Source organism: Acipenser ruthenus, chromosome 3 (assembly GCF_902713425.1).
Source record: "Acipenser ruthenus chromosome 3, fAciRut3.2 maternal haplotype, whole genome shotgun sequence".
NCBI classification, from domain to species: Eukaryota; Metazoa; Chordata; class Actinopteri; order Acipenseriformes; family Acipenseridae; genus Acipenser; species Acipenser ruthenus.
In genome coordinates this window covers 87,390,065-87,410,915 of record NC_081191.1, presented here as the reverse complement: position 1 = coordinate 87,410,915, position 20,851 = coordinate 87,390,065, and the positions used below count along the sequence as shown (strand labels likewise).

The following is a 20,851-nucleotide window of genomic DNA, read 5'->3' as shown; positions in this document are numbered from 1 at the left end:
TTGGTCCTTTTAAGTGTTTATTATTCAAGAGCTCAGCTGGTCAGAAATGACTCATAAACTGTTCAGAAACTCACAAAAGAATTTAGAATTCAGAAACTCATAAAAGCGTCATAATTCTACAGAAAGGGAAATGTATAAAACAAGATTAAAATCGTTTGGACCAGGCAGTTGATGTGAAGTCTGTCTGTAAAGGATTGTTCTGATGGGTAGTGGTGGGGTGAGGGCAGCATGTTCTTTATTGAAACATCAGGATTAAAACTGTTACTTGTATTGCAGGAACTGGGCGGAGATGAAAATCAAACAGGTGTCAATCATACCCGACACTGAATATCTCTGCCCCACGACTCATGAACTTAAGGTGGTGAAACCTGTTGTGTGACTAATCAGTTTTGTGGGGTTCCAATGTAGAACACCAGTCAGATAGGTATTAGAAAGGGCAAGCCCATGAAAAACAAATGCCACCGGAATGCTTTGTTTTTGTTCAGAAAACCATCCGTTTGTAGTTTATTAAATATTATCTTGTGTCTGTGCCTGCTCTGTAGAAAGACAGAGGGGCTGGGATTGACCAGTCAAATCAAGGAGCTTATTCAATGATCGTGTGAATCGTGGCTCAGTGTGTGTATGTGAGCCTCAAACTACTGATCTACAGTATTGCACTATTCTCTACATACCAAAGATGGAGGGCTGAACAGCACATCTCCTATGACACAGCACCCAAGACATGTTAATAAAGGGCAGTTTAGATAATCATAGTTTTACCATAGAATTGATTCAGTGCAACACAGACAAGATATTTGGAGTCTTTGCTGCAGGATTGTGCGCTGCAGTAGTTGCAGTATGCATGCAGCTGTAGATCCAGGATAGTCACCTGGTTGTGCTTCAGAGATAACCCTGGTAGAGTAACTAGCAAGTCTTGTCCAATTAAACTTGCTAAGGATCACCTATTAAACACTCAATAGAATTTGATATTCTTTTACTGTTTTAACGTGCCAAGGACCTTCTTTCTGTGTTGCTTCAAAGCTTTGCATCTATCTACATCAGTGGTTCCCAACCCTGATCCTGGGATCCCACTGTGCCTTCTGGTTTTCATTCCAACTGAGCTCCCAATTACTTAACTAGACCCTTAATTGAACTGATCATTTGCTTAATTGTTTTCAGCTCTTGAACAGTTGCAGATTTCAAGTTAGCTGTAACATTTTATAAGTAACTTCAACTCTGCAACAGTTTAAGAGCTGAAAACAATTAAAAAGGTCTAATTAAGCAAATAAGTTCAATTAAAAGGTCTAGTTAAGTAATTGGAATGAAAACCAGCAGACCCAGGGGGTCCCCAGGACCAGGATTGAGAACCACCGATCTAGATGAACTGTCTCTCCACTTGTATGAAACTTACCAAGTATCAGAATCTGGGGTAGAAGGCAGCGGATTTACTTGATCACGTTACTGAAAGCACAAATTTTGTATTTAGAGTCATGGCGGGATAAATGTCAGACAGGATTATTTACAGCTTGTAAGTTTAAAATCTTTGTGACAGATACATCGGCATAGTCCCAACTTCAGATTTTACCTCATTATTCAATTGACTGCTTGTTCGTAAATGTATTGCTCATTTCAGCTTCATTCATGGTCAGGTGCAGAATAGTAAAGCTACATGGAAAGAGACAACAACGCCACCTTAACATCTTAAAAGGCTTTATTAAATATAAAAAAATAATACATTTTACAAAGTTAAAAAAGACATGGATACAACACAACCAGTGGCAGTCTCTCCCAGAACACAGCTGGGAGTCAAGACAGTCCAGTATATGGCCAGACAGACTGTTACATTGCAGCCCAAGGGTGTGCACTAGTCAGCAAGAGTCCTCTTTGTCCCAGATCAGTAAAACCACAAACCCTCCTTTTTACACACAGACTACAAAACACACACACATCGCATTTGAGTTACACACACTAATTGTAGGTCTTTCTTCTCTTCCAGCTCAAAAGCAGGGTGTCAGTTCAGCCTACAAGAGGAACCTCACTAGTCCTGCTGTACACAATCCTGGGTTTCAGAAACACCTTCAATCAAGTATAATATTGAAAGAATTTGGAGTTTGTGCAATCAAACCTGTTTAATTATTTCCTCCCCTATAGCTCCATGAACAGCACCTCCCAATAATAAAACCTACAGATTCAAAAAGATAAGCTGTGATATGAAGAGAAAATCAGTTCAGATTCAGTAGAGGGTTCTGATTGCTGGTCATTTTAAAAATATACCTAAACTGGGTGCAGGACTAGCGAGAGCTTCCAACCCTGGCCTACAGCAGTGCTGGAGTGTTGGTTGCGTGTGTGGATCTCATTCTCCAGGGTTGTAGCTGTGCTGTCTGGTGGAGCAGGTTGTAGTGGCAGGCTCTAACTGGTGTAGGATGCTTGTCCAGCCTCATGCACATGACAGAATTCCCACCCCCTCACCGCTCTCTTTTTGCAGAGCAGTCCAGTCTTGGTGATGCCACTGCATAACTGTCTGCCGGACATGGACCTGCAGGAATAACAAGCCAGGGTCAGTCCAGCCCCTTTCAAGGGTCATTCAGTACACACATGGATCATTAATTCCATTTAATGTGCTTCAATACATCTCGCACACACACTGCTATGGTTTAATTTAGAGGATGTGTTATGAAAGACCACGAGATACAGGATTTGTGTCACGGGCGGAAGGAGTGAAAACAAACCAGCCTTCGGGCAAGTTTATCATCGTTCCACCGTTCAGTGCCCATGACATTAATACTGTATATCACCCTTTCCACCCCACCCCCGAATGACATATCGCATTTATGCTACAAATGATTACATTTGCCATAAATCAGTACTATATCGTAGCTCCCCTGAATGCATTTGAAGGTACTGCAAGGTAATCTACAGAGCTTGTCGACCCATTCAGGCGAGCTGGGTGTATGGAAATGCATTCTTCAGAGCCGGTGTCTACTTTACTTTCATCATGAAGTATTTTGTAAATAATGTTTTGCTTTAAAGGATATGCAGTATGCTTTGCAAGATAATGTTTTTATAATTTAGCTACAGTGGTATAAAAAAAAGAGAGACATATGCTGAAGTATTCAAAGTAAGCCACCAATTATGAGATGACAGGTGTAGTGCACTCACCCATTGCTGCCCATGGACTGGTTGGGGCTGCCCAGCCTGGATTCTGAGATTCCATCGAGAAGGGAGCCCAGGTGTCTCTGGGGGACGCCCTCTAGCGCCATCTAACAGGGCAGGCGGACAAACCGTTTCTCAAAAGGCATCTCCAGGAACAATCTTTCACCATGAACAGCAATGCAGTGCTCCCTCGTGAAAAGTTAGCTTTTCATACGGCAGAGCAGGTTATAAGGTGGTGCCCATTTGGCCCCCTAACGCCATTCAACTGGCACAGTCTTACCTTTGACTCCAGGATATAGTTATAAACACTGAATATACAAATAACTGGTTAACACAGCACAACAACACGGTTGTCTAGTTTATTACCAAGTTGCCACGTTCAATTATTGAGCCACAAGACTGTAAGGAGGTGCCTCCTAACCACATACGATCTGCGTGTTGTATTTTTATTATTATTATTATTATTTATTTAGCAGACGCCTTTATCCAAGGCGACTTACAGAGACTAGGGTGTGTGAACTATGCATCAGCTGCAGAGTCACTTACAACTATGTCTCACCCGAAAGACGGAGACAAGGAGGTTAAGTGACTTGCTCAGGGTCACACAATGAGTCAGTGGCCGAGGTGGGATTTTCTTTAACCACTGGACCACAGTGTAGTACGGTTAACAGTCGAGTTAAAACATTTGGCAAGTGTTCATTTTGTGGGGTGGGGGGAGGGGAAATGTGGAAAATGTGACAAATGCAATCTATATTTACACAGTATAATCTATTCAAGAGCTCCCGCTTTATATCGCTATCCAACTTGCATAAAATACTGATGAGCAGTGAGTTAGTGATGGGCACTAACTGCAGGAAAATATAGGACTTTTACAGTTTACTGTCAACATGGGCCAGCTGCAAATTAACCAAAACTAGTGGATTATGGAAGGAGAACATCATCATCTCACCACAGGCAGGCTGGTTCTCTTCTTCAGCAGCGGGGTGGAGTGACTGGGGGTCCCCTCAGATCGGGGGCGCATCTTCAACAACCGAGGGGGCAGTGGCTCAGCCCCCTGCAGAGAGAGGTCCACCAGGCTGCCCTCATCTGGCAGGGTGGGGGGTAGAGGAGAAGAGAGAGGAATAGTTGATCTATGTATTATCTGTAACAACCTGCAACACTTGGTATTCTGCATTAATGCAAGACACACAGCAAAGAGACCGCAATACATAGCCGTTTCAACCATTCTAGGTTTTACTACAAGCTTGATTAGTCCCAGTATAGTGGTAACAAAGCTCAGGTGTGTCCTATTAAACTCGTAGCAAAACCAGGAATGGATCAAACTGCTATGTATTGGGAGTCTTGCTTCCACGATTGTCGTTCACAAGCTCACCGAAGAGACAGCTGTCCTGCTCCAGCGCCGGCAGATCATCTTTCACATCAGCCAGGTCCCTGCAGAGACAGGGACATGTCAAGGGGGAGCAAGGTGAGGAAATGCAGAACTCGTTCAGCAGGATCAAGTCCACTGGCTTGGGTCTGCACTCAGCCTTCACAACGGCATTTGAAAAGATTACAACCCTGCCACCAAATGTTTTTACACCGCTAATTGTTCTATGCCAAACATGAGTTTCACCTTTCTGGTTCAACCTCAAGATCTCAAATGCACACACAACAACAAATGCTAGATCCTATGACGAGCCCGATCCCCCCCCCCCCCCCCCCCCAAGCCCCTCACCTGTTTGGCGTTGAGGCGAGGGGCCAGCCCACAGGTCTGAGGGTCTCCGAGGTGCTGGAGGCAGGCAGGGCGGCCTGGGATCTTCGACGGGTCACCGCAGAACAACCGCTCACCAGCCGCAGCAGGAACCAGTTACCTGCCAGCACAGCAGCAGGAGCAAAAGCAGTTAAAGCATAATCTCAAACTGCCAGTCACCACTGTCTAAAGAGCACAGCAGGAAAGGCACTGGTCAGCTTGGTTTCTTTTAGTGCAACAGCAGATCTTAAGGCTGAGTGTTTAAAGTTCTAGACAGCAGTGCTAGAAAATAAACTAGTCCGTTTCAGCCATCAAACCACACTGACCTATTCCTTTATTCCAACACGGCTGACGTGACTCCAAGTACCCACCCCGTGGCCCTTACCAATGGCGGCGAGCACCAGGAGGATGGTGAGGCTGCGGAAGTCCATGGCGGGTTGCTGGTTGAGCTCAGACAGTGCGTTTAGAACAACTAGCACCAGGAGCATGGCGCGGGGCAGGCCAGGAGTCTGCAGGAAAGTCATGAGTAGAGCAGCCAGCAGGAAGTAGCCAGTGTGCAGGACACAGGTGGACACTGCAGAGAGGTTAACGCCTGAGAGAGAGAGAACATGGGTTCTTGGGAGCCATTACTAAAGATACAAACAGGCAAGATTTATGGAATCATTATATATTATACAGTACACCCTCGCTATAACGAACCTCTTGGGGTCCAAGCCTTTTGTTCGTTATATCGAGGGGTTCGTTATAGTGAAATGACAATCAACATGAATGATAAACTGTTGGAGCAAGTTAATGAGATGAGATTGTGAATAAAAGTAGAATTACATGTACCTGTTCATCTCATGTGTGCAGTATTCTGCCTTTGCATTATCCTATTTGTTAAAGAATTAAAACACAATACAGAAAGTACAAATCCTGAATTGAAGCTAAACTTTTATTCAAAATCAATCTAACATGAATCGTTTGAAATGAAAAGTTAATCAGATCCTCAAGTTTTTTGTCCCCCCCCCCCCCCCCCGTTAATTCTATCTCTGTTTCACAACAGCAAACACTCCCTGTGTCACTGGTCTTTAGCCCCCAGTTAGTCCTGCCTCCTCCCACTCCACAACCAATCACCAGCAGCTCTTGTGTTCTGTGCCTGTCGTCTATAGGCTGTTCCACCGATGTGATACACAGCTCCTCCTACTCCAATGTGCCTGCACTTCACAGACCTCACATACGTTACAATATTATTATGATTATTTTTATTTTATTTTATTTGGGGTCCAGGGGCCAGGTTCATTCTAGCCGAAGATTCATTATAATGAAGGGCGTTATAGTGAGGGTGTACTGTGTGTATATGGCTGGCAAAGGAACAGTTGGAGCCTTCAAAATCATTGCGCTGCCTCACAGAATTTTAAGTTCCGGTAGCCATCTTGTTTACAGTTACAGATGTACAGTTGCTGTAAAACAGAGTGACCAATTACCAGCAAAAAAAATCCCAAAGTAGTAAGTAGACATGCCGATTTGGATGAAGAACAATTAAATTAACTGTAAGATAGCAAAACAGAAATACCAAAAACAAAAAAATTCAGCCAAATTAAAATTAAGTTTCAGCCAGTCTATAGGACTGGCTGAAACAAAAAAACAAAATTTCTCAACTGTGGAAAACACACATCTTAAGAATCTTTATAAAATACCAAGGGATTTCTATGGAAATGTCCATAGAGAAATCTATAACATTTCAAGCTACAGTCTGAGTTGGAATAATCTGCTGTCTAAATGAAAACAAAACTGGGGAAATCTGTCAATATTCACACCTCACCCCGACTTTGTCACTTCAAATAATGCATTTAGTGGTTTGTAAAACGCTAAACACAAAAAGACATGTCTGGACATTGTCTACCCCTCTCCAACACAGACCTTGAAAAATTACTGAAATCTGAGACATCATTAATTAATTTATTTATTTAAATCCCTTTCTACTGAAACAGCATCTTGCACTCAGAGAGAGAAAAAAAAAGTGCCATCTCATCTCCACCTCATGGTGGATCTTTTCAATTGTAATGTACAATTCAACACAAAAATAAATGTTTACCTACTCAGTTTAACTTGGTTTGGAGCCAAGTTATAAAATGTGCCTTTATTGGCATAAGGATATTTAATAAAAATCAATTTTTTTTGCCCTCAGTTACTTTAAATCCACGGTTTGACCTGGATTATAAATGTAGTAAGGCCCTTCAGGGTCTCCGTATAAGTCGAATCTACAGAATTCTCGGGGGTTGAAGGCACTCTACTTTGTCTCGTGCCGCACAACGGGCCTTATTGCATGCACTATATATATAACAGTTTGAGACACTTTACATTATAATACGTGTCAGTAACCCCCTCTGCAGCCGTGATCCTCCCTCTTCCCTCTCCTTACCGACCCAGCCGATGAAGCCCTGGATGTGCTGCAGCCTGCTCTCCACGCTGCCCTGCATCCTGTCCATGTAGTGCAGCAGCGTCCCCAGCGTGCTGTTCATGCGCTGCAGGTTCCCCATCAACTGCTCGAAGTAGCGAGCAGTGCGGTTCTGATAACGCAGGAATCCAGACAGGTTTGAGTCTGAGAGGAGAGACAGGAGATCAACCTCCCACACAGGCAAACACCCATACGACCTTCCATTTTAATACGACCACTAGATTTTACCAGTCGCCACGGACGGCAACTAAGCGTTTACAGTATATACAACAGAACTGCAGTCCTGTAAGAACAGCTTTCTGCTTAACTGTCAAAATCTGCACCGCCCTGTTGATATCGCAGAGCCAATCCTTTTGTGGAACAGCCCCCTTTTCTTGTTTCCATAGTAATGCACATCAGCCAGTCAAGTTAGGGTAGAACAGTGTAAATTATCATTCTGAATTCATTATGCATTGTCTGCAGTTTGGAAGAGACGGCTATTGCCAACTTAAAAAAAATTAAAATCACTAAAAAACTTTAAAGGCAAGTAGATTCCCCTCATCCCAACAACATGGGATGAAAGGAGTGTTGCGGTGCCTGTGCTGCCTTATGGCACAAATTCTCTGTGTTGCAGGAGTGTGCAGTGCTACAGGCCATTGAGTTTCCCTGACTAGCTTGACTGATCATCTTAGATGGCACAGGAAATAAATAAAAACAATTCTCAAAATATCTCTTACCCTAAATAAAATGTGAAAGAAACTGAAGCAACAGTCAAATCTATTTGCATTTGGATATGAAAAATCCACATTTGGCTAACTCCATGAAAATGAGAATTTAACAGATGAGGAGGAGGAGCTAACAGTGTTTTAGTGAGTATTTTAGCCAGCTTGTCTATGACAGTAACTGAAAAATAAAGAAATGTGTTCACTTCCTTGGATTTTATATAGTTATCTTCTCTGGCATTTGATTAATATAGTTCTATTTCCTGGCATGTATATGTATATAGTTCCCTGGAGTTAGTTCTCTGGTACATCGATTGATTTAAAAGAGAATAAAAAAAAAAACCCAAAACCAAACAAAAAACACCCATTACATGAAAACAAAGCATGCAAAAGCAACAAGTGTGCAACACATACACGTCTCCTCATGTTGTCCCCGTTTGAAAATGTTGACCACTATAAAAGTTCAATTGGCCACCAGATTTTGAAAGCTAGTGGCCAAATGGCCATCAGCATACAAAGTGGTTTGTCCCACCCTGCACCCATCTCTATCTCCAGAACCTGGTTTTAGGAATTAACAAATTATTGCGAATACCAATTTCACAATTGCAGAAGTTTTCTAGATACTATATATGCAAAAATATAACCTATATGAAGAATGACTGTTTTCAGGAATTATTTGTACAAAAGGGATCCTGATCATTGGTTAAGAATGTCAGATATATATAGCTACACAACTCTAATGAAGGCATGTAAGGGGGTCCTCGTATTGAATTCAGTTGAGGAGGGGCAGGTCTGTACCTATCTTGGAGTAGATGTCCTGGGCCCGGCTCCTCACTTCAGCCAGGTCAGCCAGGATGGCTTGGTGTCCCTCCTGCAGGTCCTCACCCTGGCCCTTCAGGTGCTTGCTCACATTGTCTGCACGAGAGCCAAACATGAACTCACACGCAAACACAACATCCTGTTTTAACCAGTCCCACTGCTACTCTCCTACAGCAGCACCAGGCATGTTTCAGGTGTGAAGCAGAGACAACCAATATTACCAGTTATGCCTATGATGCACAACACTGTCTATTGCTCAGTCAAGGTATACTGGCCACACACTCATACCCACCTTTGACCATACCTCCTCCAGCTCAATTTAACACATTGCTTGTACCTGGTTTATTTATTTAGGTTTATAATCTTCTCTGGGTAATCTCCTAACGATTTGTAAAAGGCTCAGTTTAGTTTCACTAAATCCTGGATTCCCATGCCTCACTCTCCCGTGCACTGGAAAAAGTTTCTTTTTGACCCCAGGTCTTCCCTCTCACTGTTGCCTCCCCCCTCCCCTATGGGGGTGGCCATGTTGACCCCCAGCCTCCCCTCCCCCCTGGCAGTGTTGACCCCCAGCCTCCCTTCCTCACCCATGGCAGTGCTGAGCTCAGCTCAGCCTCCACCCCCCCCCCCCCCTCACCCCCTCACCCCCTCACCCATGCGGTGTGTGATGCCCTCGATGAGCTGCGCCACGAGCTGGTGCCCACTGGCGATGAGCGCCTTCTCCTGCGCCAGGCGCTCCAGGTTGATGTCGATGGAGGACTCCAGCTCCTCCTGCCCCTGTTGTAGCGCCCCCTGCTGCTCAAGCAAAGAACTCTGACTGCTCAGAACCTTCTCCAGAGATGAGGCTGTCAGTTCCTTCAGCTCAGCCTGGCCATCCTGCAGGACAGACATTATATCAGTGTTAGATACTCGCACAAAAACACTGCTGCACCCAGTCCTGGGTTTTAAAACTCCCTGGGTGAATTGCAGTGTAGTTTTGAATTTAGTAAGCGTCTTGGGGGGGCAGCACAGTAGCTAGTACAAACTACCTCTAGTTAATCCTGAACTCCGTACTACCTTAATACCAATTGCAATGTAAAAATGCACGCAGCTGACTTTCACAGACCCCAGGGTTAAACTAATCATTTCCTTCCTGTTTGGGAAAGTGTGGGGGAGAGGGGCAGAATTAATTTTTTATTTGATCTGTTCCCCTCCTATATATGTTTATTAACAGTTATATAAAATATATACTGTAAAGACCTTGCAAGAAATTAAATGTAATTATGTTTATATGAAAGTGTCCCATTATGCATTAGGCAACAGAGATGACAAGGTGCCAATAATTCCAGCAAGCTTGTTAATCCAGCAGTGTTTAAACACTGAAGCTGCTCAGTACATTAATGGAATTCACAAAATATGATCAAATAACCGGTGTATCACAACACAATAAATGTTTATTCCTGCGTTACATTCTCAAAAGGCAGAGTAACTATAATATATGGGTTTGAATTTCGTGATGAGAATTAAATGTGTTCTGAATTACACATTGGATCAATGGAATGAAATAGTTCATATACATCAATAAAAGGTTTAATTACATATTTGCACATTAACTTAATTAAGATACAATTACAAAATGAAAGAATATTTCACTCCTTGACTTTATAGGACAGTTGTATTAAATTACATTTAATTGAATTACCAGCACTTGGGAATACATTTAACAGTGCTGCGTATATGACTTGGTACTGAACTTGGTCTAAAGAATTGCTGGACTCCTTTTATACCCGGTTTACACACCTCTAGGAGGCAGACAGCTGTTACATTGTGTTCACTGCAAGCGACATCATCTTTAACACCCACCTACAGACTATCTGGAGAGTGTATTGCCATTGACCTCCCATGTTTAGGTATATTATTGAAATGCCCAGGTAGGTGACAAGAGTTTGATCAATCCTGCCCCTGGTAGATCTGCTCTGAAGTAACCGATTCTCACTGCAGTACGAGACACCCGAGAGTCTGTCGGTTTACCAATAAATGTTCATGCAATAAGGGGGAGCACATTATTTAACAGGGGTTTGACTGCACAGACTCCTGGCCACTCATCATTTCAATAATCTACTTCACTGAGGGTACTTCTGAAATGCAGGCCTGGGTGCAGCAGGGCTAGCGTGAGTTTCTAACCCGGCCAGCGACACATGGAAAGGGCCTGTATTTTATTCGGCAGAGAGGAACAAAGGCCAGTCCTACCTTGAGCACACGCATGGCCTCCAGCTGGCTGGTTGCCGTGGCGACGAGCGAGTTGACAGTCACCTCTGTCCTCCTCTTGAAGTGCTGCTGGCGCGTGGTGTAGCACACAGAGCGCGCTCGGTTGCTCACGATGTGGTAGGCATTCCAGGTGTCTGCATCCATTGGCTCTGTGCACTCTTTGATCGTCTGTAAATAGAGAAGACACCAGGAGTGTTCATGCAGTGCTGGAGTTATTGCAGGAATACATTTTTTTTTTTTAATGCTCTTTTTTTTCAGGTTATTAAAAGTTACCAATGAATTGATAAATATTTTGTAGAGCTGTCCTCCTTTTTGTATAATCTATAAATCACCAATGGCAATCAAAAAAAAATTCAAGTTTATCTGACTCTACAGTTTGTGCTTAAGACTACAGATTGTCCTCGTCAGCCCCGTTAAAAGCCTTATCAGGATATATCAAGAGTCAATAAGAGAGCAAATCATATAATTCACTTAACAGTAACAAGAGTGCTACCAGTTTATCACATACCTGGGCAACAGTAGGGAAAAATTATGAATTGTTAAAAACGGTACAAATTGAAACATGGGTGCCGATAGCTTGTAGCTCACCAGAAAGTACACTGGCTAAACCCTTTCTGTAGTAGAAAACTGTTTAAAATTGTTTCACTTCCTACTTATTATCCCTAGCAGTGGACGTGCTCCCCATTAAAGGAGATAGAGGGGAGGTGGGCGTACGTATGTGAAATTGCATATCCAATTGTCACGAAACTTGGCATTAACATTATTTAGCAGAGCAGATTCTGGGGGACATACGGCGGTGTGTCTGCCAATTCTTCCAGCTTTATGCCGCACTTACATTTTTACATGCATCTTGAGAACACAAGTAGTTATTCCACATACTGTAAAACCAGTCATTAACATACTTTACCACGACATTAACACCTAATTTGCTTACCCAATGGCAAATTATTATTATATACCACTTATCCAATCATCATTAAACTATTCACTATACTTATAAGATTGCTACAGTAAAGATAAGAGGTGCTTAGCTTATTGTCAGCTGGAATGTGAGAAAGTGAACTGTACCATTTCTGGGGTGCAGGGGTAGGTCTTTCGCCCTTCCACCTCTGCCTGGCAGTTGAACAAGACCACGCCCAGTTTGGCAATCTCCTCTTCCGATAGGCCACTGCAGGAGGATTTCAGCTGGGCGATCACCTAGGAAACGCCGGAGGAACAGTGCCTGGTTACCGCTGCGGTTTGCTCAGCTCAAGGTGTTCACGCTGTCACAAACTCCCTTCTCCACAAGCACTGCGCTGTTACAGTGATTGCCCTGCCCTCCCTCAGCAAGCAGGTTCAATCAGGTCTGATTTTTCACTCTTGGTATCTAGGACTTGATATCGAACTTATTTTGAAAAGTTGACACAAGTTTAACCTTGCGGAATGATGGAGAACCACTTTTTTTTTTTTTTTTTAAAGTTGATATTACCATCTGCTTTTTATTACCCCATTGAAATGTCCCTGCCAGAATAGAATGAGTCAATACAATATTATCAAATCGTCAAAAAAATAGCTTTGGTTATTGGCACACACTGGTTATAGATTGACATATCAGCCATACAGCAGATTTCTACCCCCCACTGGGAAATAAAAGCAGAAAACACCTAAAGTAACATACAGAACAATGTACAGGCTATGTTTACTGTACACTGATCACATCGTATTTATGAACACTTCTGTAATCAAAGCAACAATACCTGCAACAAGAAAAGGAATTTGCCGTTTCAGTACTTTTGTATTTTGGTGCTTATCTTGCTCAATCTCTTTGACACAGTATTAAAAGGGTTTGACTTATGAAACAGTGGAGTAGATTCCACTGAGACAGAGTATAAGTAGAATACTATGAACACTGTGATAGACACTAGTAGTGTTTAACACACTATTGTGGTATTATAATATTATAAGTGCAGATTTAAAAGTTAACCTTTCAAAAAATAGTTGTGTATGGCCAAACATCTCAGCATGTGATCTATTCACAATGCCTGCAGGTGATCTGTAATCTGGTCTGGATAATGAAGCAGAAAACAAACAACAAAAAAGTATAGAATATTGTACCATCACTGTACTAAAATGAGTCAAGTGCTTTTTTAAAACAGACTAGTTAATTTCAAATCAGCAGCAGGCATAGTTCAAATCGATTTCAATAGGGACTATGTTTGTCAGCCTCAGTTAATATTGCAGGCTGGCAGAACTCTATCTCTCCAACTAGTGCAGATTGTGAAGAGGCACCTTAAAATAAAACTATAAAATACACATGTAGACATCCTGTCTTTGGGGAATTGTGGAGGTTGGTGAATTACCCAATAAATAGCATTTATGGATATTCTAAAAACCGAGCTTCCAGCAAAGCCGTGCTGTGTGCAGCGGTACGGTACCTTGTAGTGACAGCTGTCGAGAGGGGACAGCTCAAGTTGTTTGGCTTCGGCGAGGAAGCGGTCGTCTGCCGTGGTCATCTCAAATGGCGGAGTTTCCCCGTGCGTGTTCGCCGACACGACCGCGGGAGGGGGTTCCACAGTGGTGGGCGTCTCCTTCATCCAGCCGAAAAACGCCACCACCAGCCCGACACGGCCACACAACACACCGAGGACCAGGGCCCGGGCAACGAGACTCGAATTTACAAGGAACGCCATCCTAACCTGCTGGAGACACATGGAACACAGATCGGACCTCGATTCGCTGGACCGTACGTTAAACCTGGTGTACTTTTGTTAACCAAAAATGTAAATAGAGTATTAATGCAGTTTGTCAGAGTGTTTACTGTAACACCGGGACTGTAGAGTTATAACTGGCATTGTATAGATATAAAAATCTACGTTTGTTGCCCGGATCCTTCTTGAAAACGAGCTTAAATGTTCCCCGTTGTGTGTAAAGCTGTTACCAATGCGCTTAAATGTACTGCTAAAATCAAACAAGCCCTTTATTGAACCCGATATTTGGTATTATTAATTATATTATTACTTGTACTGTGGTTCTTGAAATGTATTTTTGTTTACGACTGTAAGTCGCCCTGGATAAGGGCGTCTGCTAATAAATAAATAAATATAAATAAATATAAATAATAATGGCAGTACTGCGGATATTACACCATTGGGGTCGCTAGGATGTCTAACCTTCATATATATCCTTTTTATTCATCTTAAAAATCCAATGTCCTGATAACAGAAATGTATAAAGTTTATTTTAAAATATTTTACAACTGACTAATCAAATATAAAGGTGGCATTTTACAATGCGTACAAACATAATTGGTTTATTTAAAAATATATAGATATATAATTATTCCAGAACGTCGCTGAGTCAGACATTTACTTTACAAAGTAACACAACATCCAATTTTCTTTGCAAAGATTGACCATGATCCTTGGCAGAACAATTGTACCGAAACTAACATGCATCGCATAGCACACCTATATAATTGTGCAAGGTACAATATACACGAATTTAGATGCACCCCTCCAAGTACATTAATAAACAGCAACGGTCTAAGCGGTTTTCGCATACAAAGACTACCAGCAGTTTAATCAAACAACAGTACTTACAAGACAGCAGCAGTTTTTCTTTTCTTACAGAAAAGCACGCACTGAACCAACACGCAAGTACCTGGTCAGCACACTCGGCTTAAGCTGGCTCTCTGCAAACTGACGTAAAACTGAACTGACATCACCAGCACCACCTGTGCAAAATTCTTATTTCCCGGGAAAATATTAAATGTCTGGTGGACAGCCAATCAGAATTGAGCATGTAAATGAGGGCACGGTAAGCCCTGTTGGTACAAAAATACAAATGGAAACTTTTAGTATTAGTGTGTGCCTGGCATTAGTTTTATAATGCCAGACAGACAATAATACTAAAAGTTTATTAGCATGAATTACAGAAAATAATGTGTCTGTCTACACAAATGAAAAACAACGTGTTTGTTAGGTAGTTTATTATTTTCAGACATAGTTAGATGCACAATACTTCATTTCCGTACGTGTAAACGCAGGGAAACTCGTCAGTCGGCTTTAATTTGCTGACAATTCTGAATTCCAGGGTTATACGTTGGTTGTCCAACCAAGTCACATGTGTATCGTTTTGCAGCAGTAAGGGGAGGGGTGGAAAACCTGTGTCTTCTTCGAGTTAAAGGCTACGTTCACGTACGCATATTTTGCTAATCCTGCTCGGTTTCTGCGCAGATTGTGTGGAAAACCTGTCCAAGTTCGCCATCTGCGTGAACTCATCCAAAAAGACGTCCCCAGGTCACGCATCTCCCGAGCGTAGATTCTGCGCAGATCGCGCATCTCCTGACAGGTACTGCGCTGGAGCAGCCGCGCCTCAAAACAATAGACGAGCGTTGGCTGACAAAGAAGTGTGTAGGCAATCAGATACAATCCTCACTCCATGTGCTACTGCCACCTTGTCAAGGGGTGTGAATCGCCTTCGAGTCATGTCATTAATTATCTTATGAATGATTTGTAATACAAATTAAAATGATTTCACTCTTTTTTCCACAGTTATTATACTTTTCAAATATTCAGATATTTATTCTAAAGGTTTAAACATGTAGTAATAATAATAATAATAATAATAATAATAATAATAATAATAATGCTAAACGGTTGAAATGAACCTAAAACCGCTGTTATTTTCACCCGGTGTAATTGGTTATTGATGAAAGGCTATCAGGGACAGGGATTAACCTACTTAGAATTAAAAAGAATAAATCCGCTTTAATAACAGGTAGTTGAAGTGAGATATGTGACCATATGTGCAAGTATGTGAACTATTTTTGTCCCAGATCAAAATACAGTACTGTCTAACAACCCCTTTGTGAGAGGGCGGGGGGAATCCTGCCCGTTATAATACTCATTAATTTGTCTCACATCACAAAACCTACGTTTATATTATCTCTTTATAGCAGGGACTGTTTCTACTATACATTTTCTGATCATGCTGTAAATTATGAACCTGGTGGAGCACAAAGGGAACTTCGATTGCATCCACTTCTTCTGCGATTAGAATTTCTCTCAACACCTCCTCCGTTCTGCTCAGAACTGTTGTTCATCGAACAAAGCTGTCCACGCTGCGTCTGCACAGACCGTGACGTTATGCGCAGACTCCCGTCTGCAATCTATCCGGCTAAAAAAGTGTCGTGAACGCACCCTAGTTGAAAGAAAAACTCAATTTTGTAAATCTCAAGGACTAGTTGTATTACTGCACGACTCTCTCTGAAGCAAACAACGTGCTGTAACTTTTCAGAGACATTGTGAATTTTGTCTAGTAGTACAACTCGATTACAATTTTGGACAAAAATCAAATCATATTTATTCTAAACGCTGTCGCGCCCTCTGATGTATTATTCAGTTATATTACCACATAATTTGATATTTTATGACTGTGACTCGTCGCTAGGTAGTGCTAGTGTACTAATAGTTGAACACCAAAGTTTCATCCACTTTGCACTACGGCTATCAAGAGTAGTACTGGCTTAAGTAAGTCTTGAATACAGTCCCGAAGGATTAACTAACGGGACAATACTTAACATTAAATAACGGAACCTATTCCCAAACGTGCTGCAGTCAACCTGTTAAATTTGAACTGAAGATGGAGCAGGACCTCAGAGAGATCAAAGTGGGCTTCATCAGAGCAGGGAACATAAGAAAGTTTACAAACGAGAGGAGGCCATTCAGCCCATCTTGCACATTTAGTTGTTAGTAGTTTATTGATCTCAGAATCTCATCAAGCAGCTTCTTGAAGGATCCCAGGGTGTTAGCTTCAACAACATTACTGGGGAGTTGGTTCCATACCCTCACAATTCTCTGTGTAAAAAAGTGTCTCCTATTTTCTGTTCTGAATGCCCCCTTTATCTAATCTCCATTTGTGACCCCTGGTCCTTGTTTCTTTTTTCAGGTCAAAAAAGTTCCCTGGGTCGACATTGTCTATACCTTTTAAGATTTTGAATGCTTGAATCAGATCACCGCATAGTCTTCTTTGTTCAAGACTGAATAGATTCAATTCTTTTAGCCTGTCTGCATACGACATACCTTTTAAACCCGGGATAATTCTGGTTGCTCTTCTTTGCACTCTTTCTAGAGAAGCAATATCCTTTTTGTAACGAGGTGACCAGAACTGAACACAATATTCTAGATGAAGTCTTACTAATGCATTGTAAAGTTTTAACATTACTTCCCTTGATTTAAATTCAACACTTCTCACAATATATCCGAGCATCTTGTTGGCCTTTTTTATAGCTTCACCACATTGTCTAGATGAAGACATTTCTGAGTCAACATAAACTCCTAGGTCTTTTTCATAGATTCCTTCTTCAATTTCAGTATCTCCCATATGATATTTATAATGCACATTTGTATTGCCTGCGTGCAATACTTTACACTTTTCTCTATTAAATGTCATTTGCCATGTCTGCCCAGTTCTGAATGCAGTCTAGATCATTTTGAATGACCTTTGCTGCTGCAACAGTGTTTGCGACTCCTCCTATTTTTCTGTCATCTGCAAATTTAACAAGTTGGCTTACTATACCAGAATCTAAATCATTAAAATGTAGATTAGGAATAGCAGAGGACCTAATACTGATCCCTGTGGTACACCACTGGTTACCTCGCTCCATTTTGAGGTTTCTCCTCTAATCAATACTTTCTGTTTTCTACAGAAGATGGCTCATGGAATCGCCCAGGGAATTCTCCTGTCAGGTACTACTACTAGCGCCACAAACTCGCGCTAGGACTTGCTGTGCCTTCATTGTGTGTACTTGTATCTTGGTGTGTAAAAACTATTAAACTATTTTTTATTTAATCAGGTAAAGTGTGTCCTGGCAATGTGATGGTGAGCGCACCTTCACTGAAAAATCTGGGGAAGTTCAAGGTGAGGGGTGAGGGGGCACGTTCCTCCAATGCTTGTCTTGTTAAAATATTATTAACTTTGTCAACTCCTTTTAAGATGGTAAAGACTTCAAACCCTCCATTCTTGTTTGTTATAAGTAGATTCAGTGCCCACAACCTTTCTTCATAGCTCATTCCTTTAAGCCCTGTGATTAGTCTAGTTGCTCTTCATTGGACTCCCTACAGGGCCACATCCCTTCGGTACTGTGGTCACTAGAATTAGACACCATTATAAGTGTGGTCTTGCCAGTGCTTCATCCTAACCAACTTTGATTTGTACTGTACACTTTTCACTATTCATATTTCTGAATGTGAACCAGCCTGTCTTCCAGGTAGTGTCTTTACAAGCAGTATTCTATGATTCTCTAAGTTCCATTACCGCTGGTGTCCAAGAGAAATGAACACTCTCCCTGCCACGTTGTTTTGAAACCTCTGGACATACCGGTGACGATGCAGATCTCTTTCCACATTTTTGTTTTACATCATGCCTACAAACCATTTGATTTGACATGCTACTGGGGTTGCTTTGTAGGTTTCCAGTTTGTAATTGTGTTTTTAATAAAGTTGTTTTCCTGGTATTTGATCTGCTTGTTCTGTGCATAGTGTGTTGTAACTGACTAGTGAAGTGCTTGCTTGTTGTGTATTGTCCTGCAGGAATGTGGTGTCAGGACCACGCACTGTAACACAGAGGTGGTGCAGGTCAGTCGGGTTCTCTTTCTGGCCGTGAAGCCGCGCATAATTCCCAGCGTCCTCCAGGAGGTCTCTGCCGTGGTCACCCCGCAGCACATCATCGTCTCCGTGGCAGCAGGCGTCACCGTAGCAACCCTGGAGAGGGTGAGTGGGCGACACACAGGGGTACACTACCCCAATAACAGTACAAAGTTAGGAACCCTATAAAACTGACCAGTCAAGCAAGCAGCGCTTGAAACCAGAGACTGGGCTCCTGGCTGCTAGAAATAACATGAAGATCAGATACTGGACACATCTATCAATTGTCTCAACCAATGAAAACACCAGAATTCAAAATATCCCATAACATATTAATGTGTTCAGGGTTCTCCCCAGGCCTTTTCATTGATTGCGCTGATAGCAGAATAGATCAGTTGCGCACGCGCTGGTTGAAACAAAAAAAAATCTTGGAACCAGTTGCTGGGTTAAGTCTTGGCACTACATTTAACCAATCAGAGAGGTGAAGGGGTGGGTTTTCTTTTTTAAGCACTTCGAGAGGCTGAAACGTTAAAATAACCGATTGTTTTCGAAGCAAAAATAGAAAGTGAATTGGAAAAACCACAAGAGGGGCCAGCGCATAAAAAAAGAAACATTGTGATGGAAATAGCTTTTTGTGAAAAAAAATGGAAATGGCTTTTTTACACCAAGGAATTATTTGTCTTATTATATATATAAAATTTTTTAAGGTAAGGCAATTTAAGGTGCCGGCAGGCTCGTGAGAGACTATGGGCAGCACCCAGCACAGCTGCGGGCCGACGTCTGCACCCCTGGAGAGAGGGGGGCTTCGAGCTGCTGCCATGGGGGCCGTGGATGCAGTGACTGAGAGGGCCCGCCAGTTGGGGGGCAAATAGGGCAGATCAGCCCAGTGGAAATCATTCTGCCTTCACACTGACTCATTCAGCATGAAAGCCTGCTATGTGTTAGACCCTTAGTAAAGTTCACCACAGTAAATCTGCAGTTTCCTCATGCTCTTCCCATAGTTACACAATGCGTTTCCCATAGTTTCTCATGGTTTACCATGTTGTTTAATATGCTTCAATGTGCGGCAGGGACCATGTGGATGTGGCAAATAAAATAATTTAATAATTTATTCTTCATTTATATAGGCCTCAAATGCCCAGTTTTTAAAGAAAAACTTTATAGTAAATACATCTCTGTTTGCACAAGACATGCTTTCAGATAGTGATGCACTAACTTGATCACCTGGAGAGTGAAATTGTCCCCACCCCTTCAGTACCGTCTTTTCTGTCAGAAACCAACCAGCTGCTTCCCCTAATGACTGACATGCTTTGAGCCAGTAACAAGACCCAGAAGACACTGCTGAGGTAACCCAGGAAGTATAACTGAAATAAGGCATACAAACTTTCTTTAACCAAGTGTAATACCAAACCTGGTCTTTGGTATTACACTTGGTTAAAGAAAGTTTGTATGCCTTATTTCAGTTATACTTCCTGGGTTACCTCAGCAGTGTCTTAAAGTGTTTCTTTGAAAAATGGAGCTGTGTAGCGAAGAGGTAAGATTTATGGAATTCTTTTTTTTTTTTTTTTTTTTTAACTACATACACTTTTAAATTGGGACCTGTTCAGGGTTAATCATGCAGGACATGAATCTAAAATCAGCTTGAGATATTGTTGCTCCATCGAATTACTCTGGAGGACTAAAACATGTCAAGCTGTTTAGTCTCAGGACCGAACATTGTCTTTCTGAGTCTTACAGGGACATTAGCCCCATCCATTTACTGTGTTTACAGACCAGCACTTAATACAATCAAATCAAACAAAAATAGTGTTTTCTGTGGAGCTCTATTATGTAATGGCCCTACTAAGCGAAGTCATTTGGATTTCATTGAGCAAACCTTTGTCTGATTTTAGAGGAAGAAGCTGGTGCAATTGTATTACGGCTGTGGACAATGAAGAATCTACTGAAATCTAAATGAAATAAACATTGTTGAATGTTATCCATTCACTGAAGTATTCTCTTAAAGGAGTGCCAACCATTTGCAGATACATTTTCTTACCTGAAAGCGATCTGAAGTCAGACTTGTTCATTTCCATCAGATGCAGATCTGGGACTCTGTCTGTCTGTCTGTCAGCCCCAGTTAGGATGGCGAGCTGGCCAAACTTGAGCTCTTTGACTCGCG

At 42.0% G+C, this 20,851-nt stretch overlaps 2 protein-coding genes across 3 annotated transcripts; one reads left to right on the top strand and one right to left on the bottom strand.

Moving 5' to 3' along the window:
* Positions 1-1,672: 1,672 nt before the first annotated feature.
* On the bottom strand, positions 1,673-14,790 carry bmb (brambleberry). 2 transcript variants are annotated; one of them, XM_033992952.3, is made up of 13 exons: positions 14,644-14,790; positions 13,480-13,743; positions 12,134-12,262; positions 11,048-11,233; positions 9,472-9,694; positions 8,801-8,917; positions 7,266-7,445; positions 5,247-5,453; positions 4,847-4,982; positions 4,505-4,563; positions 4,082-4,218; positions 3,139-3,239; positions 1,673-2,515 (listed from the first exon to the last, which is right to left on the bottom strand). In XM_033992952.3, the coding sequence occupies exons 2-13, from the start codon at positions 13,732-13,734 to the stop codon at positions 2,389-2,391; spliced, it is 1,857 nt and encodes a 618-aa protein (XP_033848843.3). In that variant the 5' UTR covers positions 13,735-13,743; positions 14,644-14,790; the 3' UTR covers positions 1,673-2,388. The 2 variants fall into 2 exon arrangements, with proteins under 2 accessions (XP_033848843.3, XP_058874634.1); XM_059018651.1 differs by having other exon boundaries at positions 13,480-13,740.
* Positions 14,791-15,074: 284 nt separating this feature from the next.
* Positions 15,075-19,334, top strand: LOC131725215 (pyrroline-5-carboxylate reductase 3-like). Its single transcript, XM_059018644.1, has 4 exons — positions 15,075-15,394; positions 17,754-17,793; positions 17,901-17,965; positions 18,637-19,334. The coding sequence occupies exons 2-4, from the start codon at positions 17,757-17,759 to the stop codon at positions 18,877-18,879; spliced, it is 345 nt and encodes a 114-aa protein (XP_058874627.1). The 5' UTR covers positions 15,075-15,394; positions 17,754-17,756; the 3' UTR covers positions 18,880-19,334.
* The last annotated feature ends 1,517 nt before the right edge of the window (positions 19,335-20,851 follow it).